This window comes from Lutzomyia longipalpis, chromosome 1 (genome assembly GCF_024334085.1).
Source record: "Lutzomyia longipalpis isolate SR_M1_2022 chromosome 1, ASM2433408v1".
NCBI lineage: Eukaryota > Metazoa > Arthropoda > Insecta > Diptera > Psychodidae > Lutzomyia > Lutzomyia longipalpis.
The window spans coordinates 14,376,743-14,403,103 of NC_074707.1; the positions used below are offsets into that span (position 1 = coordinate 14,376,743).

Genomic DNA, 26,361 nt, shown 5'->3' on the forward strand with positions numbered 1-26,361 from the left:
TACTATATTTGGTGCTTGTAGAGCTTTATTTGTGCTCTGTTTGCTTTTTTTGGAATTTTTTGAGAGCCGTTGGTCATTTATTTATTCATAGATTGTGGGTGGAAACCAAAAAAAAATCAGTCCTATATTTAATTAATTAGTTTTTTGATTTTTTTAACTTTTTTTTGTATATAATTCTAAATTGGCTCGATCAGATTTCTTTTAAAGAAATCAACTTGAATTTTATATTGCACATTAAATTCTAACGATGTTCAGGAAGTCAGAAAATGGAGAATTAATTCGGCCAATTAAAAACAAAAATTAATTTCTCAGAGTACATCTTAATTCGGGCTATCATCATCATCATCAGCATCAGTTATGAAGCACATGTTTGTTTTGGGTTTAATCATAAGCTTATTCTTAAAAGTCCATAAGCACTAAATACGGACATTCTAACTTTATGATTTCATTAAATTCTTGAGAAAATAAACTTAAGGAAAATAAATCAGCCAAATTGGTCTCAAAAATCCAAGAAAAACAAACAATAATTTCCTTTTAACACTTTCATAAGAAGGAAATGGAGTGGCGGTGTGCCGTTCGTATTGACCATGAGATATATAGCAAATCACTTTTTGGGGACACTTTGTTTGGCTTCTTCCGGTGGTGGTTGTGTTGTAATATTGGATTTGCGAGTTATGTCTTGACGGGTGTGCGCAAACTCTTAATAACGAATTGCAAATTGCGATACGACCAAGGCAGAAGAGTAGCGGACCACCTAATGAGCTTAATTAGTGGAAATTGGCAAAAGTTCCCATTTTGCCTTAATGAATCTCGCACCACCTCCCGAGAGTCTCCGTCGGAGTCACCCCGCGCAAACATGGGGCGTCCAACACCATCAATTGGATTATGCAAATGACCCATTCTACGTGTCCTGACGCCCCTTTTGCCCTTCGCTTCCACTCAGTTTCCCGCCAAACAGCAAAACAAAAATTTCATCACGGGAAAAGATATCCGTGGTGGCAGAAATGTGCACAATACGTTCCCCCGCGCGCGCGTGATTCTCTCTGTACCTCAGTCAACTGAGATTCTTTGTATTATTGCAATTAGATTAGCATTACAGAGATTGTAATTTGTATGAAAGGACTCCTCGTGCTTGATGTGAGTATGATAATGCATAAATTAATGCGGGTTGAACGGACGTGGGCAAATTATAATTAAAATATTTTAACGCAAAGAGCAATCCTTTTACAGCCGGAAATTTCCTATGGGAATCAAAATGACTTCTTCCTTGCTTTTCCTCTCATTACAGGATTGAATAAAGATGTTTTAAAAGTGAGAGAAAATTTGAAAATATATAATTTTCATTTAATATTTTATCCTCAAAAAGTAGCCTAGAACTTAATCCTCTTATCTTAAAGGAAAGGTTATTCGAAGCAATATTAAGTTTTCTCCACACCTTCATCACTTCCTCAATCCTAAGTCCGCATCTAACAGGGATATTCACTGCTGTGTGTACCATTAATCATCAAAAAGACTAATTAATTTATACATAATTCATTACACTGATAGTTAGGTTATTATTTGACTTTCGTTGCTTTGTTAAGTAAAAGCAATAATAAATCAATTTAAAAAAAAATTTTATTTCATAAATTAGTTGGTGTTCCACTTCGTGGCTAACACCAAGCATTTCTTTAAAAAAATCGTAGATTTATGTCTTTGTTGATAAAAGACCGTGTGAAAACAAACAAAAAATATTAATAAGATATTTTAAAAATATCCCCAAATTGAATTTCTTAATTAACATGTTACAAACACACCTGAAATAATTTCCATGGAAAATTCATTTATAAAATGCTCAGTAAGACCAAAATATTATTACATAAAATACCATTTCATAGGAAAAAAAACTCCTACCTCTTTTATTTGCAACATACTTTTTTTTTTGAATATGTAACCATCCAAAAAAGTTATGTACATAGGTACCTATATAATGTTTTGTCCTGAAAAAAAATCCGAAAATTCACAACGATATTAATGAAATTTTTTATAGAAAAAAAGAGTTCAAAAATAGTCCACAGTTCGTATGAAATTGAATTTCAGCCCTGATTATGACTTTCGCGATTACCACATTATTACCTCCAAAATTCCATCACTTTATGAATCGGCAGATTGGAGGTAGGTGTGTCTAATTTACTCTCAGCCACCAAATAATATTAAAATAAACTGATTCAGGGCAGTGCGGTTACAATAATGGTGGGGCTTTTCAGTGCATTGGGGTGTGCCTTTTTTGGGGATCTCTACATTTACAGTGCTGGGGCAATGGTCCATGATGCGATTTATCAAAATTCAATATTGACCCACCCCTACGGCAGCAGAAAGGAATGCAGCCGATCAATTTACAATGGACACAGTTTTGCGGTGGAGTGGAACAAGGGGGTGGCATAAACTCTGCGCCCTATGTGGATGGGTTTGTGCCAATGGGTAATATTTTGGCCAGATGGAGTGCTCGCTTAATTAACCATTTATGCATTCTCTGTGTTATCTTTCCCGGTGTATGCCTCTCTGTTCCCCCCCAAAACCACCGCCAGCCCTCCCCGAGCCGAGGGTTCATCAGTGAATGGCGATGGTGGGAAAACATTATCAGATTATGTTGTGTCGATAGCGCAAATGTTTGTGCAACCTTTTTGTTTTCAACTGGTCAAAATATTGGCTGATGCTGGGGAATGATAAATGAACATTGCTTGAGTGCATTGATAAAATTTCGGTGAAAGTAGCCAAAGTACAGAGAGACTCATTCCCTCTCCCTCCCTCAGCAGCACTAGTTGAATGCGCTTCATGCACCCTCCATCCATCCATCCATAACAAATCCATATGCTTGCGTTCCCGGAGCGTATATATAGTGGAAGTCAGTGCATGCAATTGGGCAGAAGTGTGGGTATGTCATGGTGGATCCCAGGGAAAATAAATTAATCTTGATTTATTGCTCCCACCCCGTGTCTGACACAATGAGAAACCGTCGGTTTCGACCACTTTTCCCACCCATCCCGCATTTCCCATTGGGAGCCAACCCCGCTAACCCCAGCGAGATACGTGGCCGTGTGGTTTCTTGAGCCACTCTCTCTCTCTCACCCACCATCCCAGCATGGTGTTGAGTTGGCAAATCCACACACCCACACACACACACACACAGTTGAAACATCTGATCCTTTCTGCCACAGAGATAAAGACGCCTTTTGGCCCCTCACTCCGTCCTCTGTACAGCAATGAAATACTCCTTCGGTGGGATTTAGTGATTTATCGAGACAATGATCTCGAAGGATACTTAATACCCGATATTCGTGAATTATGACTGATTGTCCTTCATCTATGCTATCCACACAGTCTATGTGTGTGTCCAAAGGAGATTCTGTAAACACAAATGTGGGATAAAGTGAGATAAGTAACAACACGAGGGCTAACCTAAGAACTTTCACGAAGAGCTTTAATATGTACAGTGTGTATACAGGATACAGGATGTTAATACATATATGCATAGTATTTTATCCCCTTCGATATACAAACTGGGTAGGTACACATTTTTGAGAGCTTTGTTGATTCGTTCGTTGCTAGGAATTTAAAGATTTTTATGCTCCCCACCCGAAGAGTTTTCCTTGTTTTCTGAGGTAAGGATTAATTCAAGAACAAAAACGACAAAAACATATTTTTAAATGATTTTTTTTATTATTTTAATATCAATATATAGGTAGGTATGTATTCGTTATATTTATTTACATACAAGAGGAGGTCTTCTGTTGAATAATTTCATTTTTTTGTGAATAGGCCAAATACTCAAAAATAATTCTAGTATTTTTAGAGATCTTTAAACCCTTTTAATCAAATAAAAAGTGAAAAAATAATTTAGTACTTCTTCGGTTTGAATTTAGTTCCTTTTCCGTTTCAATTTAGCTTTTTTTGGCTTGAATAAATTTGTCTTTTTGTCCTGCAAGTATTCAGAGCTTTCATGGTTTTTATTAAAATAAAAAAAAACTTTATCTGCTTGATATTAGTACTTTTGAACTTAAACACAGTGCTTTCTTTGCTTTAACAGGCCTTTGGCTGCAATTTAGTTCTTTTTTTTACTAAACTTTACTAAGCCTTACGATATATTTAAAAATAAACCAGTATTTTGAAGGACGTGTACTTGTACATACAAAAGCTTTCTATTCGTTAAAAAAAAACTTATAATGGTTAAAATAGAAACTAGCAAAATTATCAGAAAAAATATATACATAAGGGAATTAAAATTTCTTAAAAAAAATAAAGTTCTTTTAAATAAAATACTTCAGAATCAAAATAATTGGATTAAAAAAAAGCAGGAAAAGCTTTAACATTATACATATGGGAGACCGGGGCTAATAAAGTCACTTAAGGGTTTGGAAAAAGCTTAAAATATCATATTTCCTAGCTAGATAGAACAAAATGATCTGAGAAAGAGTTGTAGGGCAGTAAATTTCCTAAAGAAATGAGCAATACATTTCGCTTTATCTGTTTGGGAAATATGATATTTTGAGCCTTTTCTAAACCCTTAAGTGACTTTTTTAACCCCGGTCTCCCCTATACAGATTATTTATTAATGCTTCTTTTATTCTGTACAAAAAATTATACAAAATATCTAACGATGGTTTCTACATACAACAAGAGATTTATGTATATAAAATAAAGAAAATAAAGTGTGCGTATGTACTTATTGACTTTTGACCTCTCTATCTCCATATAGGACAAGATCTCTGATTTCTAGTATTATCAAGTCTTTGATATATTTGCTTAATTGTTTATTTATGTGTTTACTGAGCAATAAACTTCTCCGAAACTGCTTGACCGATTGCTATGAAATTCATTATGGTTTTAGAGAGACAACAACAAATTGCATCGTCCATATATGGAATCACTATCCTAAATTAATTGAATTTGCTAGCATAAAATTAGGATAATCTTCCCAAAAATATTCCACAATCCTGATTTACTGCTCACAATTAAATTTGCTCACGTCTGTCAGGGGGCCTGGGTAAAGCTACTGTACGCTATATACATATGTATACATACCATATATAGCATAATCTTTCGTTCGGGAACTTTTGAAACGAAATCTGCGTATATTTTCATTCTCTCTCGCAAATCCGTGTTTACAATAAGCTGGACCCTGCAGAAAAAAATATTACGATGTATACCTTCCGTATGGTGGAATGTGGATGAAGAATTAGGGGAGGAGAGAAGAAAAAGTTGCACCAATTCCCTCGGAGACACTCAAATACATTGTAATGTGGAGAATTACACAAATGTCTCTGGAAATTGTACAGCATTTATTATTATGACGACTGGAAAAGTGCTTCATATATTTTCATTTGCCCATCCGAGCGTTACAGCAAAGAGAGGACCCATTGTTGCCGCTGGTATATTAATCTTTGGTAAATTTTACATGTGCTATCCCTCTCAAGAAAACACTTTTCTTTGCACGAGGCTTCTCCATGGCTCTCTGTCTGGATCTGAAATTTACAGGGTTGGCCCCTTTTTTGGAGGGAAATGGCGGGGGGTACCGTGAAAATTCTGCGTGGCTGGTGTATGGAAAAACTACCCTCTGGGGTACATTTTTTCAAAGCAACGTGGGGATTGTGCATTAATAAAAATCGATTCAGCCCAAATCGAAATTGACGGATGAAATGGGGGGTAAGAGGTGTTAGAGACAGAGGAAAGAAGAGGAAAAAAAAAGAGAAAAATGGCTGGTGAATTTTTCCTCTCGGCTTGACGATATGAAACAGAGAATTCAATCGAGAGGAAAAATGTGAAATGGCCCGAAAAGGCAATCACACATCCGATGAGGATTTCCGGATAAATCGAACATGCAGGAGTGAGACAACCTTGTTCACGCTTCTCCCTTCAACAACTACTACCGATCAATCTATTTTTGGGGACCAAAGAATACTGACTTTTAGTAACAATTTAGACACCCAGAAGCTGGTCAGCAGCTGATTAGGGTTCTTTCTTCCACACACCACGCATAAACCGAACTGACACACGACTCCATGGCTAAAGAAAAATCCCTTTTTCCCCCACACACAGTGAGAAGCTAATTTCTGCTCCAATTCCCTTCCTTCTACGTAAAGCCATATATACACACACTTTAATTGAAGTTCAGCCCCACAATTTCACTGTGAGAGATTAACTTGTCCAGGATACGTCAATCATAGTCAAATTAAACTCTACATCATTTTGAGTCTCAAACACGTTTTCTTCGAAAGCTTCAATTTCATACCAGAAGTCTCGAAGCCCTTTATTACACATGTCTATTATTCTTCTCCTTCCTTGTCTTGAGTGCAATGCTCGATAGTTTCCATATGAAATTCTACTTCTACTGTACTTTGGAAAATTCAGTTTTCCAGAATGATTAGAATTATAAATAATTCTTCGTTTCTGTTGAAATCTTTATTAAGAAATTGCCTTTCTCTGTTGCACCTGAAGAAGACTCTGACGGGAACCGAAAGCTCTGGGAAATCGTGAGTTTTAAAAACAAACGTTGGGAAATCACTGCATGGATTAGAATTATATATTTTATATTGATTTTTAATTATACATATCATTGTAATTTAATATGTAAGTATTTCTTTACATTTAGTTACAAAGAAAATCAATCACTTTACATACATATGGTATAACTTTCTCAACTCCCTTAAACTTCAGGTTGTTATCACAGTTCTGCCAAGAACAGAGGAGCCTTTTGCAACACTAAACCACTTACTCAAACGACTTTACTTCCTCTCATACCATAAACCACATTGTTTCATGAGTGTGGGTTAAAAACCGCAGGACTAGGCCAGGCTTGTGTGTGCACTTGATAGAGTAGAAGGATGGTAGGTACTGGGTGGGGGGAGGGGGTGCTACCATGAAGTGGGTACATATACAAAAAGGAAACATATACTCGCAAAATAAGACTTTTGCCTTGAAATCTTACCCCCATCAAGCTCCATAGAGACTTCTTCGGGGGTGAAATTCCGCATCGACAGAGCGAGGGAAATTGTGAAAATGAGGTGGGGAAAGTGTTTTTAATTGTGCAGAAACAACTCACTTAGTATTCGATAAGTATTCAGGGCCCCCCTCAATTGTTCGGGTTCCTCGAACGCAGCCCCCGTTTTCAGCCAATCAATGGCTTCCTGCGGGTGCAGAGTGAAAATTGAGGTGAAGAAAAAGTCACAGGACTGGCAATATGGAAGGGAGGTTGGGGGTATCCTTTATAAACGTTGAAGAGGGTAGATTCCTTCTCGCCATTTGGACACACACTGAGGCTGAAGTGGTTGGGTGCTAAAAAGAGGGTCCAAAGAAATGCGCGAACCGTAAATTTCCTTTCGAGTGGGACCATTAAGTGGAAAATTAGTAGCATTACAAATTTCCCACCGGGAACATCGAGTATGGGTTGCTGAAACGACCCACAAATAAGGGGAGAGAACACCCGAGGAAAATGTAACGTTTGTAAGTGGGGAGGTGGTGGGTGGATGGGGCCGCCTAGTGGTCGTAGACGATTTATGAACTTATACGGGTGAGAAGGCTAAATTGTTCTCGAGTGAAAAATAATCATTCACCTGAATCAAAATTGAAATTGAAATTTATCACAATTTCACTTGCGGCCCCCAAAAGGGGCCAGTCTAAAAGGATTTATGGTGAGTTTATCATTCACATGAGTGACGTCCAAATCAATTTTCCAACAACCACAAATCACTCATCGATTTGTGTGCCACATTCAGTGGACAAGGGGGGCAATTTTGTGGGGGGCAGAGTGAGAGAGAAAAGTGCTCGTTGAGAAATTGGAACTACAGAGAGGCGGATTTTTGATGCAGTGTACATAGAATCCCTCAATTTATTGGCATCCCACCGCCACTAATACAACAATTTTCACGCTACGATGCTTCCATGCGCCATATAATAATTTCTCCAATTAAATTTGTCATTTAGTCAAAAATAATTCAGTGAACACGCGCATAATTTCATCCCATTCCATTTATGTGAACGATTAATTGAGGGGGTTGAGCGATAAAATATGCTAATTAGCTTATCTCACCACTATGTTCAGGTACCGCCGCGCCCTTCATGCGTCCACCACATTTCAGGGGGAGGGATGTCATTGAAATACATAGATAAAATGAAAGGAAAGCACAAAAGCTTTTTTGGCACCCCAACACAATAAATCATCACAGAGCTTTCACTATGGAATTTTAGTTGTTTTTTTCTCTATATTTTGGTGGAACTTTTTTTAAAGACTTTTTTGAATTTTTATTTAAAAATTCATCGTTTTATGAATGTTAAATTATTCCTTTCAAAAATAAAATCCTTAAAATTCATATAATGTTAAAAAAAAATCACCCTCATTGAAGAACTTTCTGCGTTCTAGAGGGTAGATTGTATATATAAATAAATGCCACGAATGTGTATGAGCAAAAAAAGTATGGCATCCTCATATCGCTCCCACACAGCATTTTAATGTCACCCAGGATTTCCTCATAAAATCACTGCGAGTGTAGCTATAAAAGGACGAGAGAGATTAAGAGACAATTCAAATTTCAACCTTCGTCGCACATGCACATTAAATCCCCTTGCTTTTGATTTTCAAGACCGTATGCAGGAAGCTCCTAATTGGATGCTTCTCGCGTGAAATGCCCATTACCCGTTCCCCAAAGCAGCACAACCATCATCATCAAAGATTATGTATTCACAGAAGAGTGATGCAAAAGGCATGGAATACTCATTTGATGCTGACTTCCTATACATCATACATTTCTCTCTCAGTCTCACACATGTATGCGTTTAGTCAAGTTAGAAAGCTACACCCGAAACTTCTCTCCTAACTCAAGGAGAAGGAAGCAAAAATTAATTAAACTGGTCAACAAACTGGTGCATATACATACTTTCTCTTTGGAGTATCAACCCCATATTTGCATCTTCATGTGCAAACAGCATGGTGCAAAGAAATTAATTAAGAAATGAACTTAGGGTGGTGTAGGGGAAGCTTTATACTTTACATATATTTCCTAATTAAATCCGTCTTTCATTACTATTTATGTACATTGCAACGTCTTTCTCAAAGGTAGATTTAATTGACCGATTGGTGAGGGAAAATAAGGGTTGGTAGTGCTGGAATTTTTTTGCAAACGATAGAGCTTTCAAAGCTCTATGAAAAAGTTATATGTTCAAAGAATTAAACTTGTGATACATTTAAAAAGGGATTTTCAAAGATTAGGAGAGCTTTTAATGTTTGACTTAAAGCTCTTAATGTTTATATTTAGGAGATTTAGTTAATTTACTCCAAAATCCCTGGAATTTTGTATAGAGGTCAACATTTTCTTCATTTGCGCTACATATCCTGATAGTCTACGTACAGTACAATAAAATGTTTTGTATGTTTTTTACGCATTAGACGCAAGCATTGTAATCTTTCTCGCGTAATAAATGAATTTATTACAGAACAATGGGTATATCTGGGTTAAAAAAAGAATAACCATAAAATGACCCAACTCTGCCCTACATCACACATTAAAGCAAAGAGTTAAGACATTATCTCAAACAATGTATTTATATACATAAGCACATAACATAATATGTTCTACATACATACGATACGAATTTCTCTTTTAACTTTTAACACACAACAGACACATTATATTTACCTCCTATTAAAATGTTGTTCTAAAGACCAACTAAAATATTTGTTTTAAAACTCACAATGAAACCGGATATCCATAAGACTTGTAAATGTTCAACGTGAATAATTTAATTTATTTTAAATTACTTCTTAAGATCAACATTTTCAGAAATTTTAAATAAATTATAATGTTTATAAAATGTTGAGAATTTCTTGTGAAAAAAATATATGTAGATCCTTTTCGAAATCATTAAAAAGCTTTGAGTTCTCAGATGAACAAAGCTCAGAAAAAGCTTAAATAACGAAAAGTTTTTTTTTTAAAGAATTTTCATTCTAATCTTGCAGCTCTGGCCAAGATTGTCATTAAATTTTTTTTTCTTTTTACTGAATTTGTCCTGAAAGAATCACAACTTCTTTAAAAAAAGATACTTACCCATTCAATTTCAATCTGTCCGCACTGTAACTTCTTGCTAACATTTTCCATGACCTTCATTTTTTGCTAGTCGTTTGCACCACCGAATCTTTCTGGGAAACCTTCATTTTCTCGCCTCTAGATGAAAATGGGTTCAAAAAAATTGGCTTTTAGGTGTATGTTTAACACAATTCACGCGAAAATGAGAATTTATTTGAAAATGGCAAGTGTTGGGTTTAATCAAATCACAAAACCCGTGTCTAGGAGGGGTGGAACAACATGTAATCCACTGTTCATCAAGCCCGGAAGGCATGCACAGTGCACAAGAGGTGTGGGTAAAGTAAATTTAAAGCCCCAATTTGCACCCCCCATTGACGAGCTCAAGGGCGTGCCGCATTGTATGTATTATTATATAGATAAGATGCTAAGGGAAGACATTTCGTGAGTCCTAGAGAAAGGAGCTTTTCCCCAGCAATGGGAGTCCAAATTAAATTTGTGAAGTGGAACCCTCTTGATTTTTCCTTTTTTCTCATATTATTTGTGAATGTGTTTTCCACTCCACCCACTGCAAAATACTGATATGAAGAAACATCAATTTATTTACAAGACCATGCCTCTCATTTAGTTGGAGTGTGTGCAGCTGAAATCACTCAAAAAAAATTCCTCGAAAAGTCTGTGTAGCAAGTTCTATGAGAGGAAAATGGCTGTTTTGACGCAAAAGCCAAGAAGTGCTTGGCAATCATTTGACAAATTAATGGGGGGCTTTTCCAGAAGCTCCCCATGGGTGGAAAAAAGCTCCATGCGTGCGTGTTTGCATGAGCAATGCTTGACGGCAGTGCGTCTCAACGCGTCCGCTTCGCTTGGTTCCAAGCAAAGTTCCAAGTGGGTGAGTTTTTGGGTTATACGGAAAAAGGGGGTGGACAATGTGATAAATGTGTCACATGTCTTATTTTATTGTGTCACAAATGTGTTAGGAGGGGGTATTCGACGTTTTTTTTTTTCTTGGGGGTGTTGGTGGAATGGGGGGCACCATACAACCCCCTCTTCCCACCCAAAACATCTCTCTTGTTGACGTAAATTTTCACACAAAAGTGCGTGTGTGGCGGCATCTCTGCAAATTACTTATTTTATTTACTTCCCCTTAATATCCCTTGCCTCTTTCAATTTCTATCCCATGTCTGGGGTTTTTCACCCGCTCACCCACTAAAGCTGTGTCCAAGGCTACCAATGGGTGGTGGTGTCACGCAGAAAATTCATATATAGCGTTGCTGTGAGGCGAAGATATACGAAACTTCCGGCGACACTGAAACAATTTTCCTCCAGACGTGACATATTTTCCATTTCCATCAACTTCATCCTCGCCTCCCCCACCCCACTTCCACCCCGACCATTTGACGGCAAAATGTGAGCAATCTCAAATATTGTTTTGCTCTGTTTCAGCTGCGAGAGATGTACACATAGCTATATAGCAGCAAAACAGCGCCATAGACTATATATATGCGAATAAGAATCCAAAGTGATGGGGATTGGGATAAAAAAAACTCTCAAAACGACCAAATGAAATGGTTCGAAACCACAGTGTGGGACTAAGCAGTGGAGAAGAGTAAATATGTTGAATTTTAGTTGGGGAAATGAACTATCGTAGTTTAAAGGGAGGAGGGGGGGGGGGTGACATGGTTCAAACTAAAGGTGATATTATCTCTATATCAATATATATAGACAATTGATTGGACGGACATCCCAAAATTAGACCCCGGAGAGTACCGGAACAAACCCCATCTCTCGAATCAATTCTCCGAGTAATCCGTATACTAATTCCCCCGGCACAGGACTTTGCACGTGGGAGATATAGGTAACATCTGAATTCCCCATTAATTGGACCACAAAATGCAAATGTGTTTCTCTGATTAATTCTGCGGGCTATATACAAGGCATTGCATTAATTCAACTTATGCACTTTAATGCATGATGTACTGTATAATAATAAATTATTCTGCATATTGCTTAATTTTCAATGTGATGCTAATTTGAAATTAAGCATCCCCCCCATATAGGGGTGATTTGGGCTATTTCGGATAATTTAGATTAAATAATTTCTGGAAATTCTCTGAAGTCATATGTATATGAGGTAAGATTCCAAATAGGTCCTTCTTCCAGGACTTCTAGGAACTGCCCCAACTGGAAGTTTAATTATGTGAAAACATACAGTCAATTACTATTGGACTAACAAAGATAAATAGAGAAGAGAGCTATAGGGTAGGATGAGTTGGAATAACTCACATCAATTTACATTAAATAATTTCTGTAGCCTCTTGTAGTAAGTGTGGAAAGGGGTTTTTTTTTCGCAGAGAGGGATTCCTCCGTAGAGGATGGTCACTCACGGATTTCTCTATGAGTGGGGAGCGATTTGCCACCGGAACCCTCGGGTCTCTGCTGTCCCCTCTAACACTGCACTACTATTCCCATGCGTCCGCTCACGTTGAGCCACCAAGCAAGACTGAACTCACTCTATCGATGATGCAGAGACCCACCGGCACAAGCTCGCCCGCAACCAGACGTGTGGAATAATTCCACGAACCCATCGGGCCCATGCCAGGACTATTTTTGGCATTCGACGAGGGGAAAGCTGACTACATAAGTCTTTCAGACAAAATATGCATGGAAGTCATTCTTAATACGTAAGGACTTTAATCAGTTAAGTATGGGATAATTCTTCATTTAGAAGGAAGAATCGATACACCCTTAATATCGTTGAGTATTAAAAAACTTATAATAAATCGCCAAAGCTTTTTTTTTTTTTTAAATATTTTTCTTTAACTTTAAACATTGAATCTATTTTAATATTTTTTTCTTTGGAAGGATTTCACTCTCTTGTAAGGTCTTTAAACTTCTTTTTAGCTCTACAAAATTTTCTCAGTTCATTTTACTCCATGTTCAAAGAAAATTTGGATTTTTCAAGCTTTTTTCAAATTCTTTAATTTATCGGTAAAGATGTGGCAAAACAATAATGCAATGTATGTTGAGAATCAAATAGAATTTTAAGCAGAGCATAAGATTGTTTTCTCTTCGAATTTTCCAGGGCATTTTCACACCGATGGAAAATGCAATGGAATTGAATATAAAAGATATTTTCTCAGTCAGATAAGTCGCATAAAAAATCCTTTTTGAACTTTTCTGAAATAGTGTCTCAGCATTAACATACATTCCATTCTTTTAAAGTCAACTTACTGTGAGAACTATCAAATACTCCTCCACAAACTTCACAACACTATTGTTTTTTGTTCTTTCTCTTGTTGTGTGGTAAAAGTTTTCATTTATACTACATCATAGTATATTGTAGCCTTATATAGTGGGATGTTCAGGGACAGCACACAGAGCGTGTGTAGGAGCAGAAGAAATTGTTCCTGACTTGAATTACAAAATATGAGTGCGATCCATGGAGACGATTGCACCATCCTTGTGGCATTCTCACACAGCTTTCTTTAGCATCACCCAATCCGTCCTTCCCCAACAAACGACGGCAAACTTTTTTCCCACACACAGCATGAAACTTTTCTCTTGAGAAAATTGAATGGATCCTGACAATGAAGGGGCGACTACCACTATATGGAGTATCAAATACCCCGAAACTTAATCATCATAATTGAAATGCGGTCTCGAATTGATAATAGCGGACACATAAAGCGTCAATTTGCCAAGTGGATTTTCTAGCACTCATATGCTCCTCTCCACCAAGGTCCGTGGACTCCGTAGCCACGGAGATTGTCTCCATTAATTTCACTTTATTATTTCATGCTACACTAGGAAAATGAATAAACTTTTTCTGTTTCAGTGCGATAACAACATTCCACTTTCGACAATTTAGTCGGTGCTTAATTCGAAAAGTTATGAAAATAATGTGTGTTTCGCTGTTGAGCTTTCCCTCTGCTCCTACATCTTCTCTGTGGGTTTTTTTCTCTCCTCTACAAATGTCTTCCCTTTGCCGCGGCTGGCCCTGACTGTATCCTTGGTGAGCCCGAATAGTAAAGCACAAGTATATACAACCGTGTCGTTATCTCCTCATCATGATGTGAGCAATTTGGAGCTGAGAGTGGCAAATTGTTATGAGTGCTGTAAAATCTCTCAAAGTTGTTCATCTCTAGTGGTGAGTACAGCATATGCTGAGAGCACCAGCTGAGATGATAGGCGAGCTTTCGATCAGGACAATTTCTTTCAATTAACTTTAGGCTATACAAGAAGATTTTCCTCACATTATGACGGCATGTTGCGAAAATTCCCTTCTACGTGAAATGAAAAATTTAGGTCAATTTTCAATTCAATTTTCAGCTTAATTTTTAGGTCAATCAGAATTTACAAGAACACTCTAAAATAAGCAGAAAGTGTCTCAATTTTTGCCTGAAACTTCACAGTCTTATATGTTTTTTTTTCAGTCCTAGAATTTGCTTAAAATAAAGCAGAAAACCTCATGAGCTTTCATTGAAAGCTCAGCGATATCACCCCCTTGGAAGCTTTAAATCTCATTTTCAAATCTCAAATAAACAAAAACAATGAGAGCAATCATTCAAATTAAAAATGATGAATCTTCTGAAGTGAAATTTAATTAAAATTATCTTTCAGACTTTTCCCATTTTCCTTATATAATGTAGTACCTATATATAATGCTATTTTACTACAAAAACAGTATAAAATACATTTTAATTGTGAAAATGACATAAAACTATTTATTTGGAATATATGGAGAGTGTAGCAATTCGAGTCAGCAGAAACAGAGTTTCATGAAAATTATATTCATTGTGATCTATGCACATTAATGTGCCATACATATGCACAATAGCATTTAGGAAATTTCATTATAAAGTTTATTAGATATGGTAGCATTATCTCCTTGCATACTGGTCAAAACAATAACTTTTGATTTCTGAAGAATTCAGCTCCATCCAATTTAGTTTGGTGAGTGGTAGTATGGCACAAATTCCCAACTCCACATACGTGATATGAAGAAAAAGCGTCCAACAACTAATGAGATCACGTTCATAATTTAATATTCTTCAACGCTACCGGAAGTGAGGGGGGGTTTCCCTGTTATAAGTTTTCATCTGTTCTCACCAGTTGAAATTCAAATATACGCGAGATTGAGAATGTTTGCTCAACGTTGGGTGGTGGAATGCATTTGCATTTTTGATCAAAGCGTAATTTATTCTTTTGCCATTGGGGCATTAAATCCCCTGGCTTCGTAACTTTTTTCGCAATATCATTGGGGTTGTACCTTTTTTAAAAGGATGACTTTTCCACTATTGATCCCCTTAATTTATCCCCAAACTCAAATTCAATAAACGAAAGGATTCTCCTTCCCCTCGACACTTGATGAAAGATTAGTATTAAAATATTGACTCTGTCTTTTATGGTGGTGGCAAATGATAATACTCTCACGAAGTAAGTTCAGCGTTAATGCTACTAAATCTAGTACGAGAAGGAGGTTGGGTGTGTGTGTAATGAAAGAGTGGAAACTTATTAATTTCATTTCCCATTTGCAGACAAGTCTGAGAGTGTACATAGTGGAGCTTTTAGGAGGCTGGATCTGCGTCTAAAATTCCACCAAGTGACGACTTCATCATCATCATCCACATCAAGTGTGCTCCGTATGTAATTCATTGGGTTTTATAGCCAACATCCGGGATAGAAATGTCCTCATTTCCTACAGCCTCGCCCCTTTTAGTGGGGGAGGCTTTCAAAAAGCTTCGCCCAGTTCGGAAATTCCCATTCCCGCCATCCTATCTCTCTACCACACTATCATTTCTGCAAAAGGCACCTTGTTGCTCGAATCTTCTGTTCAAGAAAATAGGAGCTACGTATGTATACATAATACAGTACTATGCATGTATATAGCGTGCCCATAAAAAAGCAAGAAATGTACATTTGACAAATATTTTTTTTAAGCTGGAAGACGACATGAAAATCCTTTCATTTCTTACTGTCATCTCCATAAATTTAATTTTAATTTTCCCGCTCGTTCACTCGCGCGTTTGTCTCAATGTGTCAGCACTGTGGCCTTCCATTCTCAAAACTTCCGCACCAGCAGGATTGCACTCCTGGGGTGTTTTGGATGGCAAACTTACAATCTACTCCACTCTGTATAAATTTAAAAACTTTTCCTCCCGTGGATATAGAGATGCAACTTCTGAAGTGTCACGTTAGAGAAAATCTATTTTCTTTGCATTCACCCAAATTCTCAAGGAAATACCATCACAGCCCTCATCTTCATGAAAACGAATCAATTTCTTTTGCTCTTGCAACTCAAGTGATCCTCTCTTGAGTTCTTTCCCCATTTAGGCAGCTTTCATTCCATGACAACGCACAAGTAAAATAACAAAAGCAAATGAGTAAATGGAGGAAGATGAAAACTCCCATCAAATTTCCCCTCTGCAAGATGAGGAAGAAGACGAAGATAAAGCTGCATTGTTGGTATGAAAAGCATTGAGATTCACAGTTTGTTATTCCTTATATTTCTCTTATTCTTGGGGGATCAAACAATTTTATACACATTTTACTATATTACATTATCTGATTCACCAACTTGGTTAGTCAATGAAATCAGATTAGAAGGGAAAAGAAAGTTGCCATTGTCGTTAGTTTATAAGAGGAAAGAGAAATTAGGAGGAGCTCACCCATCTACATAAATGTACAGTCTCATTGTTGAAGATTTTCTCCGTGAAAGGGTTACTACACAATAATAACGAGGTACTTTCTGTTATGTTTCATTGTCAAAGAAATCTTCACAAAGTGCATTAGAAAAATTGAAAAATAACAAAACGAATAAACTCTGAAAAATATTTCTACGTTTCAAAGCTGTGTAGATACGATTAATGAAATAATACAGAAAAAAGGACGTTATGCACCAATATATGGAGAAGTAGGTACTTAAAATCTACAAAATTTTTGAATTAGGCCAAAATTTTTAAATTAAACTTCGGTTTTTTAGAATAGGTTTAAGTTTTTTTTTTTTGGTTAATGCCTAGTTTTTTTATGCTTAACTCAAATTTTTTAGGCCAAACTCTTTTTTAGGTCAGTTTTTAATCTTTAACTTGACTCAGCCTTGACCCCATTAACCCCTTATCAGCCTGACTTACAAAAACTTAAGTCCGACCGAAAAAAAATCTAAATCCTGATTTTAGAAAACTAAGGCATAAGGTCTAGATCAAATAATTTAGGCTTAGCTTAAAACACTATAAAACCGGAACTAATAGTGAATTATACCCTTTGGTTTATTTCACTGCAAATGATTTTAGAATTTCTAGATAACTTTTTTTTAAATTTTAGAATATCTAGATAAATCAGAAATATTCCCATCCCTAGGAATTCATTCAGTTCAATGAAACCTGGGTCATTTCTATAGAAATAAATATGATTAAATTGCGATTTCCCCCACCATTCTGAAATATATGGAATTACCTTTCAATTAATCCCTTCTATTTCAGACTCTGAATCAATTTATTAATAGAGGAAAGTGAGGTGGAATGGTGGATTACATAGAACTCCGGAAAAGCTCAAAAAAAGCGCATATTCCCGAAAGAGATAGATAGAGATAAGAGAGAGAGCAAGTGTGGTACAGTGAAAATTGTAGGACAGGAAATTGCCTATTAAACTGTTCTATTTAGAATCTGTGCGTCACATCAGAACGCAAGGATGCTACAAAAAATATTACATCAAACGTGACCTATTCCACACCATCTTTTTCAATACAAAAAAAATTAATAAATTTTAGAGTTTTTTTGATGGAATATTAAGTGATTTTTGCATGTAAAACTGTCGAATGACTTTATAATATTTTTGTGTATAAAACGAGCTGTTCCACCATAAATTGTACAAAACGTCCTTTGTTCTATTCAGGGTTATATTCACTCAATAGTTTTAAAACTTTAAAATATAGGCATTTTATCTGGACAATTTTGGGCAACTTTCTTTCATTAAAAAATATTTCAAAAGAATGATTTAACAAAATTCATTTCCAAAAGAAACTTCTCATTTCAAAAAAATATAAATTCTTTTTTATCTTTACATTCAGTATAGAGCTTTTAAGTTCCCGCCCTTTTGGGTATGATTAAAAGTTTATGTATAGAGTTCAAAGAAACACGCAAAGCTCTCGATTTTATCAAGGTTCGAGCTTATCAAGGATGTGTTAATTTCTAACAAAGAAAAGCCTAAAACTGGTAAATAATAAGAATAATAAAAACATGTGAAAATATAAAGAAATTCATTTAAACAATTTTTTTTTTCGTAAAATAAAACTAAACAATCAGTATGTTAATTCATATGGATGATAGTCTGAAGAATCTCATTCAATGACCACGTAGTCTAACTTGGATGAATGGGGGATAGGAAAAGACGCACACCTTCCGTAAAAAGTTTTTCAATTTGTGAGATTAGGAAAAGTTTTTCTTCTCACCGACAAAACTCACTCGTAATTAATTATTTTACAATTATCACCTCATCAAGAGTCCAAGCACTGAACAAATACCAACAGCAAATCCAATTGGTATGGAAGCGTGATGTGGAAAGTTTGCTGACGATTCGTGCTGCATGGCGGCACTATTTTCATCCTTTATCACGTGAACGAGCACAAAAGCGGCATCAGTACCACTATTTCCCATTGGGTAGCAACTGTAGTTGCCAGCGTCGCGTGGTGAGACACGACTCATGAGCAACTGGCTGGTGCGTGCACGACGCTCCGACAGGATGCTCATTCCGCCGCGCTGTGAGAAATCCAGCGGTCGACCGTTGCGGGCCCAATGGAGCTCAATGGGTGCTGGAGCGGTCTCCACAAGACATGTGAGATTGACATCACTACCACGTCGTACAAAAACCTCACGCCCACCAAGGATACGTGCGTGACTGGCTGTAATACAAAATCTCGTAAGTTAAGAGCCAAAAGGAGAACGCGAAAAAATATGCAGACACGCACCAACAACATTGAGATGAATCCCAAGGCTGATTTTGGGATCAATGGAAATCTGACACTCATAAACCCCAGAATCCGCGGGACGAGCTGAGCGAATTTTGAGTGTCCAATCGTCGGAGCCTTCAGAGTGTTCAGCCTGAAAGCGCGGATCGTTGGTGTAGGTCATGATGCCAATGGCGAGGATGTGAAGATCACGACGTCGAATCCACGATACAGCACGATCACCGATGTTGCGCACGCGGCACCTGAGCATTGCCGGATATCCCGCCGCCGCGGTTACTTCGCGCACTGTGGAGTCGTCAAAGTACGGCGGGGAGTCCCAAACACTGTCCTCGAAGCTCATCATTGAGCCTTCCCCAAGGGCCACAAACACGAGTACGGTCACAAGGGTCAACATCCCTTGCGGCGGGGGGTTGATTTGCATTGCACCTATCGCGGATTTTGACCCATACACCCTTCACTCAACATCACGCTCACACAGCACACGGAACGCACGCGGAAGTCAGGACTCTGTTGCTCCACCAAAAAATGCAGTACGACTGAAGAGTGCTGCTCAAACCAGAACGCTCATCGGAGACTTTCCATGCGGCACTGGACGAAACCTGCGCACTCGGAGCTTTCAAGCGGGGAAAACTTCCAATGCCAACTGGAAAGCTCAACCCCTGAGAAGTCGCTCCTCTGCAATTCTCCAAGCCTAGAGGCTTCATATGATGGGTAGTGTGGGGTACGTGACTGGAAACCTGGGAGAACATTGCTGCATCCCATGATTTCTCGAACTCAATGACCATCCTATTCTCGGTATATTATGCTAGTTTGAGCAGAATTTCAAATAGGGTGGTTAAAAGATTCGTGTCGGATGCTGCTGCGTTCCTTTATTTCTCCAGCTGCATTTTCGCCCCATTAAAGGTCCATTTGCATATTTTACCACCAAAGAGAATGGAGTGATTGTGGCTTGAGCCATTTATACCCTCTCGTTGGTCTCTTTTGGGCAAATTTTCTGGTGTAAGCACGCACAGTTGTCCAACGAGGGAGCTCAGCGTTGTGCTCAACGTTGGGAAATTGTCAAAATATTTCCTTCGTGCTCAATCAAAAATGGCTCATTTCCCAAAATAGCATCATTTTTCGAAGGGGGTGGAAGGGTGCTACATACACACACCAACCCTTTAGCACGGGGAAACGGGAATGGCACGTAATTGCCTCTGTCACGCCACAATAAGAAGCACAAAGTTGCCGTAAACGATTTCATTAATTGAGCAAACATGACGCATAAATATTTCACCATCGCTGGCGTGTCAGACAGAAAGAGTGACAAAAATGATCCCACCACCCTTTTATGCCTTTATGGCAACTTATGCGAAACGGAAAATATATTTTCAGCGAATATTTCTCACCATACATAGAACACGTGGGGTTCACCTTCATCGGGGAGGGAAGTTGATAAAATACCCCGCAAAGTTGCTCATATAAATCACATGTGCGCGTCAGCATTGACCAACTGCGTGAACATTAAATTTAGTTGCACGAGTGTGTGATGCAATATTTCACCATTTGTAATCATTGCTATCGCATTTCCCGCACACACACACACCCTTCAATTGATTGATTTCCCATGAAAATGCTTTAGGAGCTTTATAATGTTGGTTGGGGAAACGGAACTGCAGGCTCTTCATTCATGCAATTCAGCGGTTCCATCCTACTTTCCCCATTTATTTGCCACCACGGTCCCCTCGTAATATTATCGAACAAATTCGTTCATTTGGAAGAACTCAAACTGCAACCATGAACTACGCTCAATAACTTATTTCAACCCCTAAGAAGGTAAAATGGGTGTCGCTTAAGGTGCCACAAAGAGGTGTATTTGACGCTGCTTCTCAATGCATTTTGCTACACTCAATAATTCGGGAATTATACTTCATTGAGACACCCTCAGTTTTCACATTAATGTACCAACAGTGTAAAATAAGTGTTTTGAAGGTTTTGATCTACAATAAGCCTGTAATTACGTATTAAACATAAATCTACCACATGAATTTGTTAATTTTGCGAGAGAATATCGATTGAACTATCCCACTAAGAGCTTTGAGAGTGCAAAGCTTTGATTTTATTGTTGTAATTGAACAAAAAATAAAGCATTTTAAGTACATTTTAGTATTGTTTTAAAACTACAAATTAAATTTAATGGTAATATTATAATTTCAATTGGTATTAAGAGCCTTATGAGCCGTTCGCAAACTACTAGGTATCAAATTTTACTAATAAACATAAATACAGCCAATAATTAAACACAAAAAAGAATGCAGAAAAATTAATAGAGGAGAACGGGGCAGAAAAATCACAAAGGGTTGAGGAAAAGCTGAAAATAAGAAATGGTGAAATAATTTTTGAAATTCAGAGAACTTCCAGAGCGATTTTCGAGTCAATTTTGAAACAAAATATCATATCAAATTTTGAGCTTTTTTTTAAACTTTTTGTGACTTTTTTCCCCACTCTCAAAATCGAATCGAATCAAATCGATTGATCTTTAGAATCCGCATAACATAGAAAGCATAAATAAATTTTCAATACTCATTCAATATATATAATTTCATCCCATAAATGCAATAAATGGACAAAATTACTCGCCCCCGGACGATGGAAAATATTTCGCATCGAAGAGAGCGAGCATGAATACCAGTCTTGCCCCAGCTAGCCTCTTGTGGCTGTGGCTCCTGTGGCTGCTACGGGGATCCACAGTAGCGCCACCAGACAGTCCCAATTCGTGGCTCTTTCAGTTTTTGCCGTGACCGAAATTGGCGGCCACAGGGGACCCACGAATGGTTGCAAATTGTGACCATGCAGAATTCAATGAATCTTGAAAATCGTATTTCACGTATTTAACACCAATTTAATGTAACAGAAACTTTATAATTTCAGATAGAGATTACTTATAAATCGATATCAATCGGAAAAGTATAGAATTTTAAGAGAATTAAACATTTTTGTAAAAACGGCCACGAGAGGGTCCCAGAGCAGCCACAGCGAGGACGAGACGTTTACAATTTATGTGAAATATTAGCCGTTTTTTAGCTTTTTCTTGAAAATAAAATATCTGGGCATCTTTAGTATGTTGATAACAACTGATAAATATCATTATATCTAAAATACAAAGAAAAAAAAATTTTTTTTAATCAGCCACAAATGTAAGGTCACAGGGGGTCCCCTTTTTTTTGGTTCGTGGCCGCCCTGTGGCTCCTACTTTGGGAAATTTCCCAAAATAATTTTTTGAGCCACCACCGCGGCGCTAGTTGTGTTGAGATATTTCTGTGTGAAAGAGATGCACGTAAACGTCATATTCCTATACTCTTCATACACATTAGAGTAGATTACTTGGTGACAGACCCAAAACGCATTAGGGAGACAAGGATAGAAAAGTGAAACAAATATATATCCTCAAGCGGTGCGCGAACCACGTGGACGGCCACGACGCGGCCACCACACGGCCACAGCGATCCTAAGAAGTGCATGACGTCACGACGATGCTTCTCACTTACAAGAGCAATGATTCTCCGGGAGATCAATGCCAAATGAGTTAAAAATAAATATGTGGAATCATTCACATAGTGAAAATTGATCAATAACTGTAAAAAAAACATACCTACTGATTATCAGGCAATGAAACATAAAAAATGTTTTTTTGTAGACTTATGATAATTTTATATCGTTATAGTTTTATATTATTTTTGATACAGAAGATACTAAGCAATATTTATTAAAAGTATCGTTTGTATTTACCATTTAAAACAATCTCCTATAAAATATAATAAACATTCATACAAGTTATCTTCTATATAATAAAGAAAGGTCTCTCTAAAATTTCGTTCCTGTTCATCTATGCATTTCCACACCGTTGGTCCGATCGTGTTGAAATTTGGTACAGAGACTAATGATACCAGGCGGTTTTTACCAACGGCATTCATTTTCCCCCCAGAGCCCCCCTTCTCATAGCCCCCATATAAAATTCATGCTTTTTTGACTACTTTTTGAATTCGGCGCCATAAATGTTGTGAGAAATTCACTTTTTCTCTTTACAATTTTTTTTATATTGATAAGTGCATGTTTTATCACAATTTTTCTTTTTCTAAAATTCGCGCGAAGCGCAACAAATCCCCGCGAAGCGGGGCGAGGTAAATTGGAGCGAAGCGACAATTTACCTCGTACATACATATAAGTTATACCTGTCACTTATTACTGTCATTCAATGTTTATATATGTACTTGTATATACATATGTGACAGTTATTTTTCACGTATCAATACATAAAAGATCGGGTAGTTTTAGAATTAATAGTGAAAAAGTGTAATACGTGTGGAAAAAATGGAACGCAGATCTTTCAGATATAGTTCTTCTTACTATCGATCTTTGAAGGCACTGAATGAAAGCATAATCTCTCATAGTACTGATCCTGATGAAGAAATGGAACAAGAGCAAACACGTGGGAATCAATTCGTTTATTTTGATTTCAGCGATCAAGGTAAAAAATAAAAATAAAATAAGTATAAAAATATAGAATATAGTAAGAACTAGTAAATATTTGTCTAGTTTTCAATACATATAAAATTTATTTCCAAAAATTGATAAAATACAAACATCAATCACTCATAATGTAGGTTATAACTGGTTGTCATTTACACCTAAATAATCACATCTCTACTTTAGTTGTGTTTGTCTTGATTAATCAAGTTATTGCGCCCTAACTCTTAGAGGTAAAGAATCAAGTTTTTGGAAATAAGTTTCTTTGTCATCTGAGACGATTGTGTTAAAATTTCAGGTCAATCGACCACCAGAAAAAAAGTTATTAACAAAAATGTGAGAGGGAATTCAAAAATTGGTGTAACGGACAAATTCATTCCTTTATTTTTTTTTTCTTCACTTTGTCACTAATTTTATTTCCTTGACGATTCTAACACATTGAATAAATCATCTAAAAATCCAATTTGCTTATTTTGCAAAGAAAAGTCTATGGGATCGGTCACCTAGCCCATGCGCGTAAGAGTTTTGGTAACAGGCCATAGAGGGTTAAATTAACAAGGGCTATCGTTTTACGTGATTTAGTAGGTACTCATTTCAAATCCAATAAAAAAAACATATTTAAAATATTTAAAATCGATTTGTAAGTGATAATATTACACCCTATCTTAATATATTTATGTATATATATATATATTTTTTTTTATTTTAGTTGATAATGATAATTTTTCTTATTCATCTGATGAGAGCGTTTCAAGTGAAGATGACTTTGAAAGTACTCCGGATATTTACGAAGATATCCATATTTGGGCAGTGGAATATAATATCAAACACTGTGCACTTACTAAGTTATTGCACATACTAAGGAAAGTTCCAGTTCTACATTATTTACCAATGGATGCTCGAACTATTTTGGAAACCCCACGGCATGTAAATGTAAGCCCTATGGGATCAGGCGAAATGTGGTATAATGGACTTAAGCCGGTATTATATAAATTGCTTGGACAACAAAATTTAGACGAAATTCCGAAAATATCCCTTAAGTTTCACGTGGATGGCCTCCAAATCTTCAAAAGTTCAAAAGTTGATTTATGGCCTATTTTATGTGCAATTGAAGAGCTACCAAATATCCCACCTCAAGTTATTGCAATCTATTGTGGAAATGGAAAACCTTCAAACGTATCAGAATATTTGAAAGAATTTGTTCCGGAGATACAGGATTTATTAACAAATGGATTAGAAATCGATATGTATCATATAAAAGTTGCTATCAAATGCTTCTTGTGTGATCTCCCAGCACGAGCATTTTTAAAAGGTGTGTATAATATTTCTTGGAAAATTATTTAAATATTATATTTTTATAATCAATCTCCTTTATATCTATTTATTATCCATTATTAAATTATTATTTTTTTGACTTTAAAGGAACTGTTTACTTTAATCACCGTAGTGGTTGCAGTAAATGTACAGCAATTGGAGAAAATGAATCAGGTATTAACAAAAATTTGATAGTCCTTAACAATTTTATTTAAAAAAAAGTAATTAATTTTATGTATTTACACCTATTAGTTTTTACATATACTTATATTTCTTTACAATCCTTTAGGAAATAGAATGAGTTTCCCTAATCTAAACGCTCAAAAACGAACAAATGAAAGTTTTCGTCAACGCAAAAATATCAGCCATCATCGAGAATCATCTGTAATTGAAAGATTACCTGTGGACATGGTTAAAGATTTTCCCATTTCTGATGATCTTCACCTTTTACATCAAGGAGTTATGAAGAGGATGTGTTCACTATGGATTGCAGGGCGCAATAACTACTATACGAAATGGTCAGCAAATGACGTAAAGAAAGTATCGGAAGAACTGGTTAAACTAAACTTATATAAACCAAAGGAACTACATCGTCAAATAAGAGACTTGAGTGACATTTCAAGGTGGAAAGGTACGGAATGGAGAACGCTGCTAATGTATACCGGTGTTGTAGTTCTACGCAACATACTTAGACCAGACGTATATTACAATTTTTTGTTGTTATTTTGCGGAGTGACAATCTGTGAAACTTCTTATTATAAATTTCTTCTTCCTGTTGCCGATTCTATGCTTAAGGAATTCGTAAAAACTTATATTGAGATTTATGGAAGTGATGAAATAGTGATGAATATTCATTCTACTATACATATAGTAGACGATGTACAGAACCATGGACCACTTGCATCAATGTCTACATATATTTTCGAGAATCTGCTCAAAGATGTTAAGCAATGTGTAAGAAATGGTAAAAAACCACTCATTCAGGTTGCTCGAAGATTAATTGAGAAATCTCATGTAGATATGTTGAAAGCAAAGAAAACCAAAATATACCCCAATCTAGAAAAGAAGACATCCGAACATCATGAACGTAATGATTGTACAGGGACTTACTGTATACTGAATTTGAATAAATATTTAACATTCAGGAACGACAATAAAAACTGTTGGTTTATGAATAGTAATAATGAAATCATAAGAATTTGTAACATAACAATTCACAACAGAGAAATAGTTATATATGGTAAAAAGATTCTTAGAATTAAAGACTTCTTCACAGAACCTATTAAATCCTCCACCTTAAATATTTATTGTTCTGATACTATGGTTTGTGATATGCAAAAACTTTATAAATTAACAGATATAAAATGTAAAATGTTTGGAATGGAGTACAACACAATGTACATTTTTGTTCCCCTTGTTCACACATTTAATTTGTAAAATCTGATGAAGACTTCTGAATAAAACAAACACTTTTTTGATGTTTTTTTCTTTATTATGGGTATTATTACAAAGGCACACAAAAGCTTA

The 26,361-nt window shown here is 36.5% G+C and overlaps 3 protein-coding genes across 5 annotated transcripts in view; 1 reads left to right on the top strand and 2 right to left on the bottom strand.

Moving 5' to 3' along the window:
- The window catches only part of LOC129792487 (STAM-binding protein-like A), a 781,560-nt gene that overhangs the window by 311,677 nt on the left and 443,522 nt on the right, over positions 1–26,361 (bottom strand). The window lies entirely within an intron of this gene.
- LOC129792645 (zwei Ig domain protein zig-8-like) lies at positions 16,536–19,552 on the bottom strand. The gene is made up of 2 exons (XM_055831942.1): positions 19,015–19,552; positions 16,536–18,948 (listed from the first exon to the last, which is right to left on the bottom strand). Exons 1-2 carry the CDS (start codon positions 19,433–19,435, stop codon positions 18,536–18,538), a joined length of 834 nt encoding a protein of 277 aa, XP_055687917.1. The 5' UTR covers positions 19,436–19,552; the 3' UTR covers positions 16,536–18,535.
- Positions 23,296–26,356, top strand: LOC129791928 (uncharacterized). Of its 3 annotated transcripts, none has more exons than XM_055830599.1 (4): positions 23,296–23,521; positions 24,230–24,832; positions 24,943–25,008; positions 25,124–26,356. In XM_055830599.1, the coding sequence occupies exons 1-4, from the start codon at positions 23,365–23,367 to the stop codon at positions 26,269–26,271; spliced, it is 1,974 nt and encodes a 657-aa protein (XP_055686574.1). In that variant the 5' UTR covers positions 23,296–23,364; the 3' UTR covers positions 26,272–26,356. The 3 variants fall into 3 exon arrangements, with proteins under 3 accessions (XP_055686574.1, XP_055686592.1, XP_055686583.1); XM_055830617.1 differs by lacking the exon at positions 23,296–23,521 and adding an exon at positions 24,081–24,101; XM_055830608.1 differs by lacking the exon at positions 23,296–23,521 and adding an exon at positions 24,113–24,160.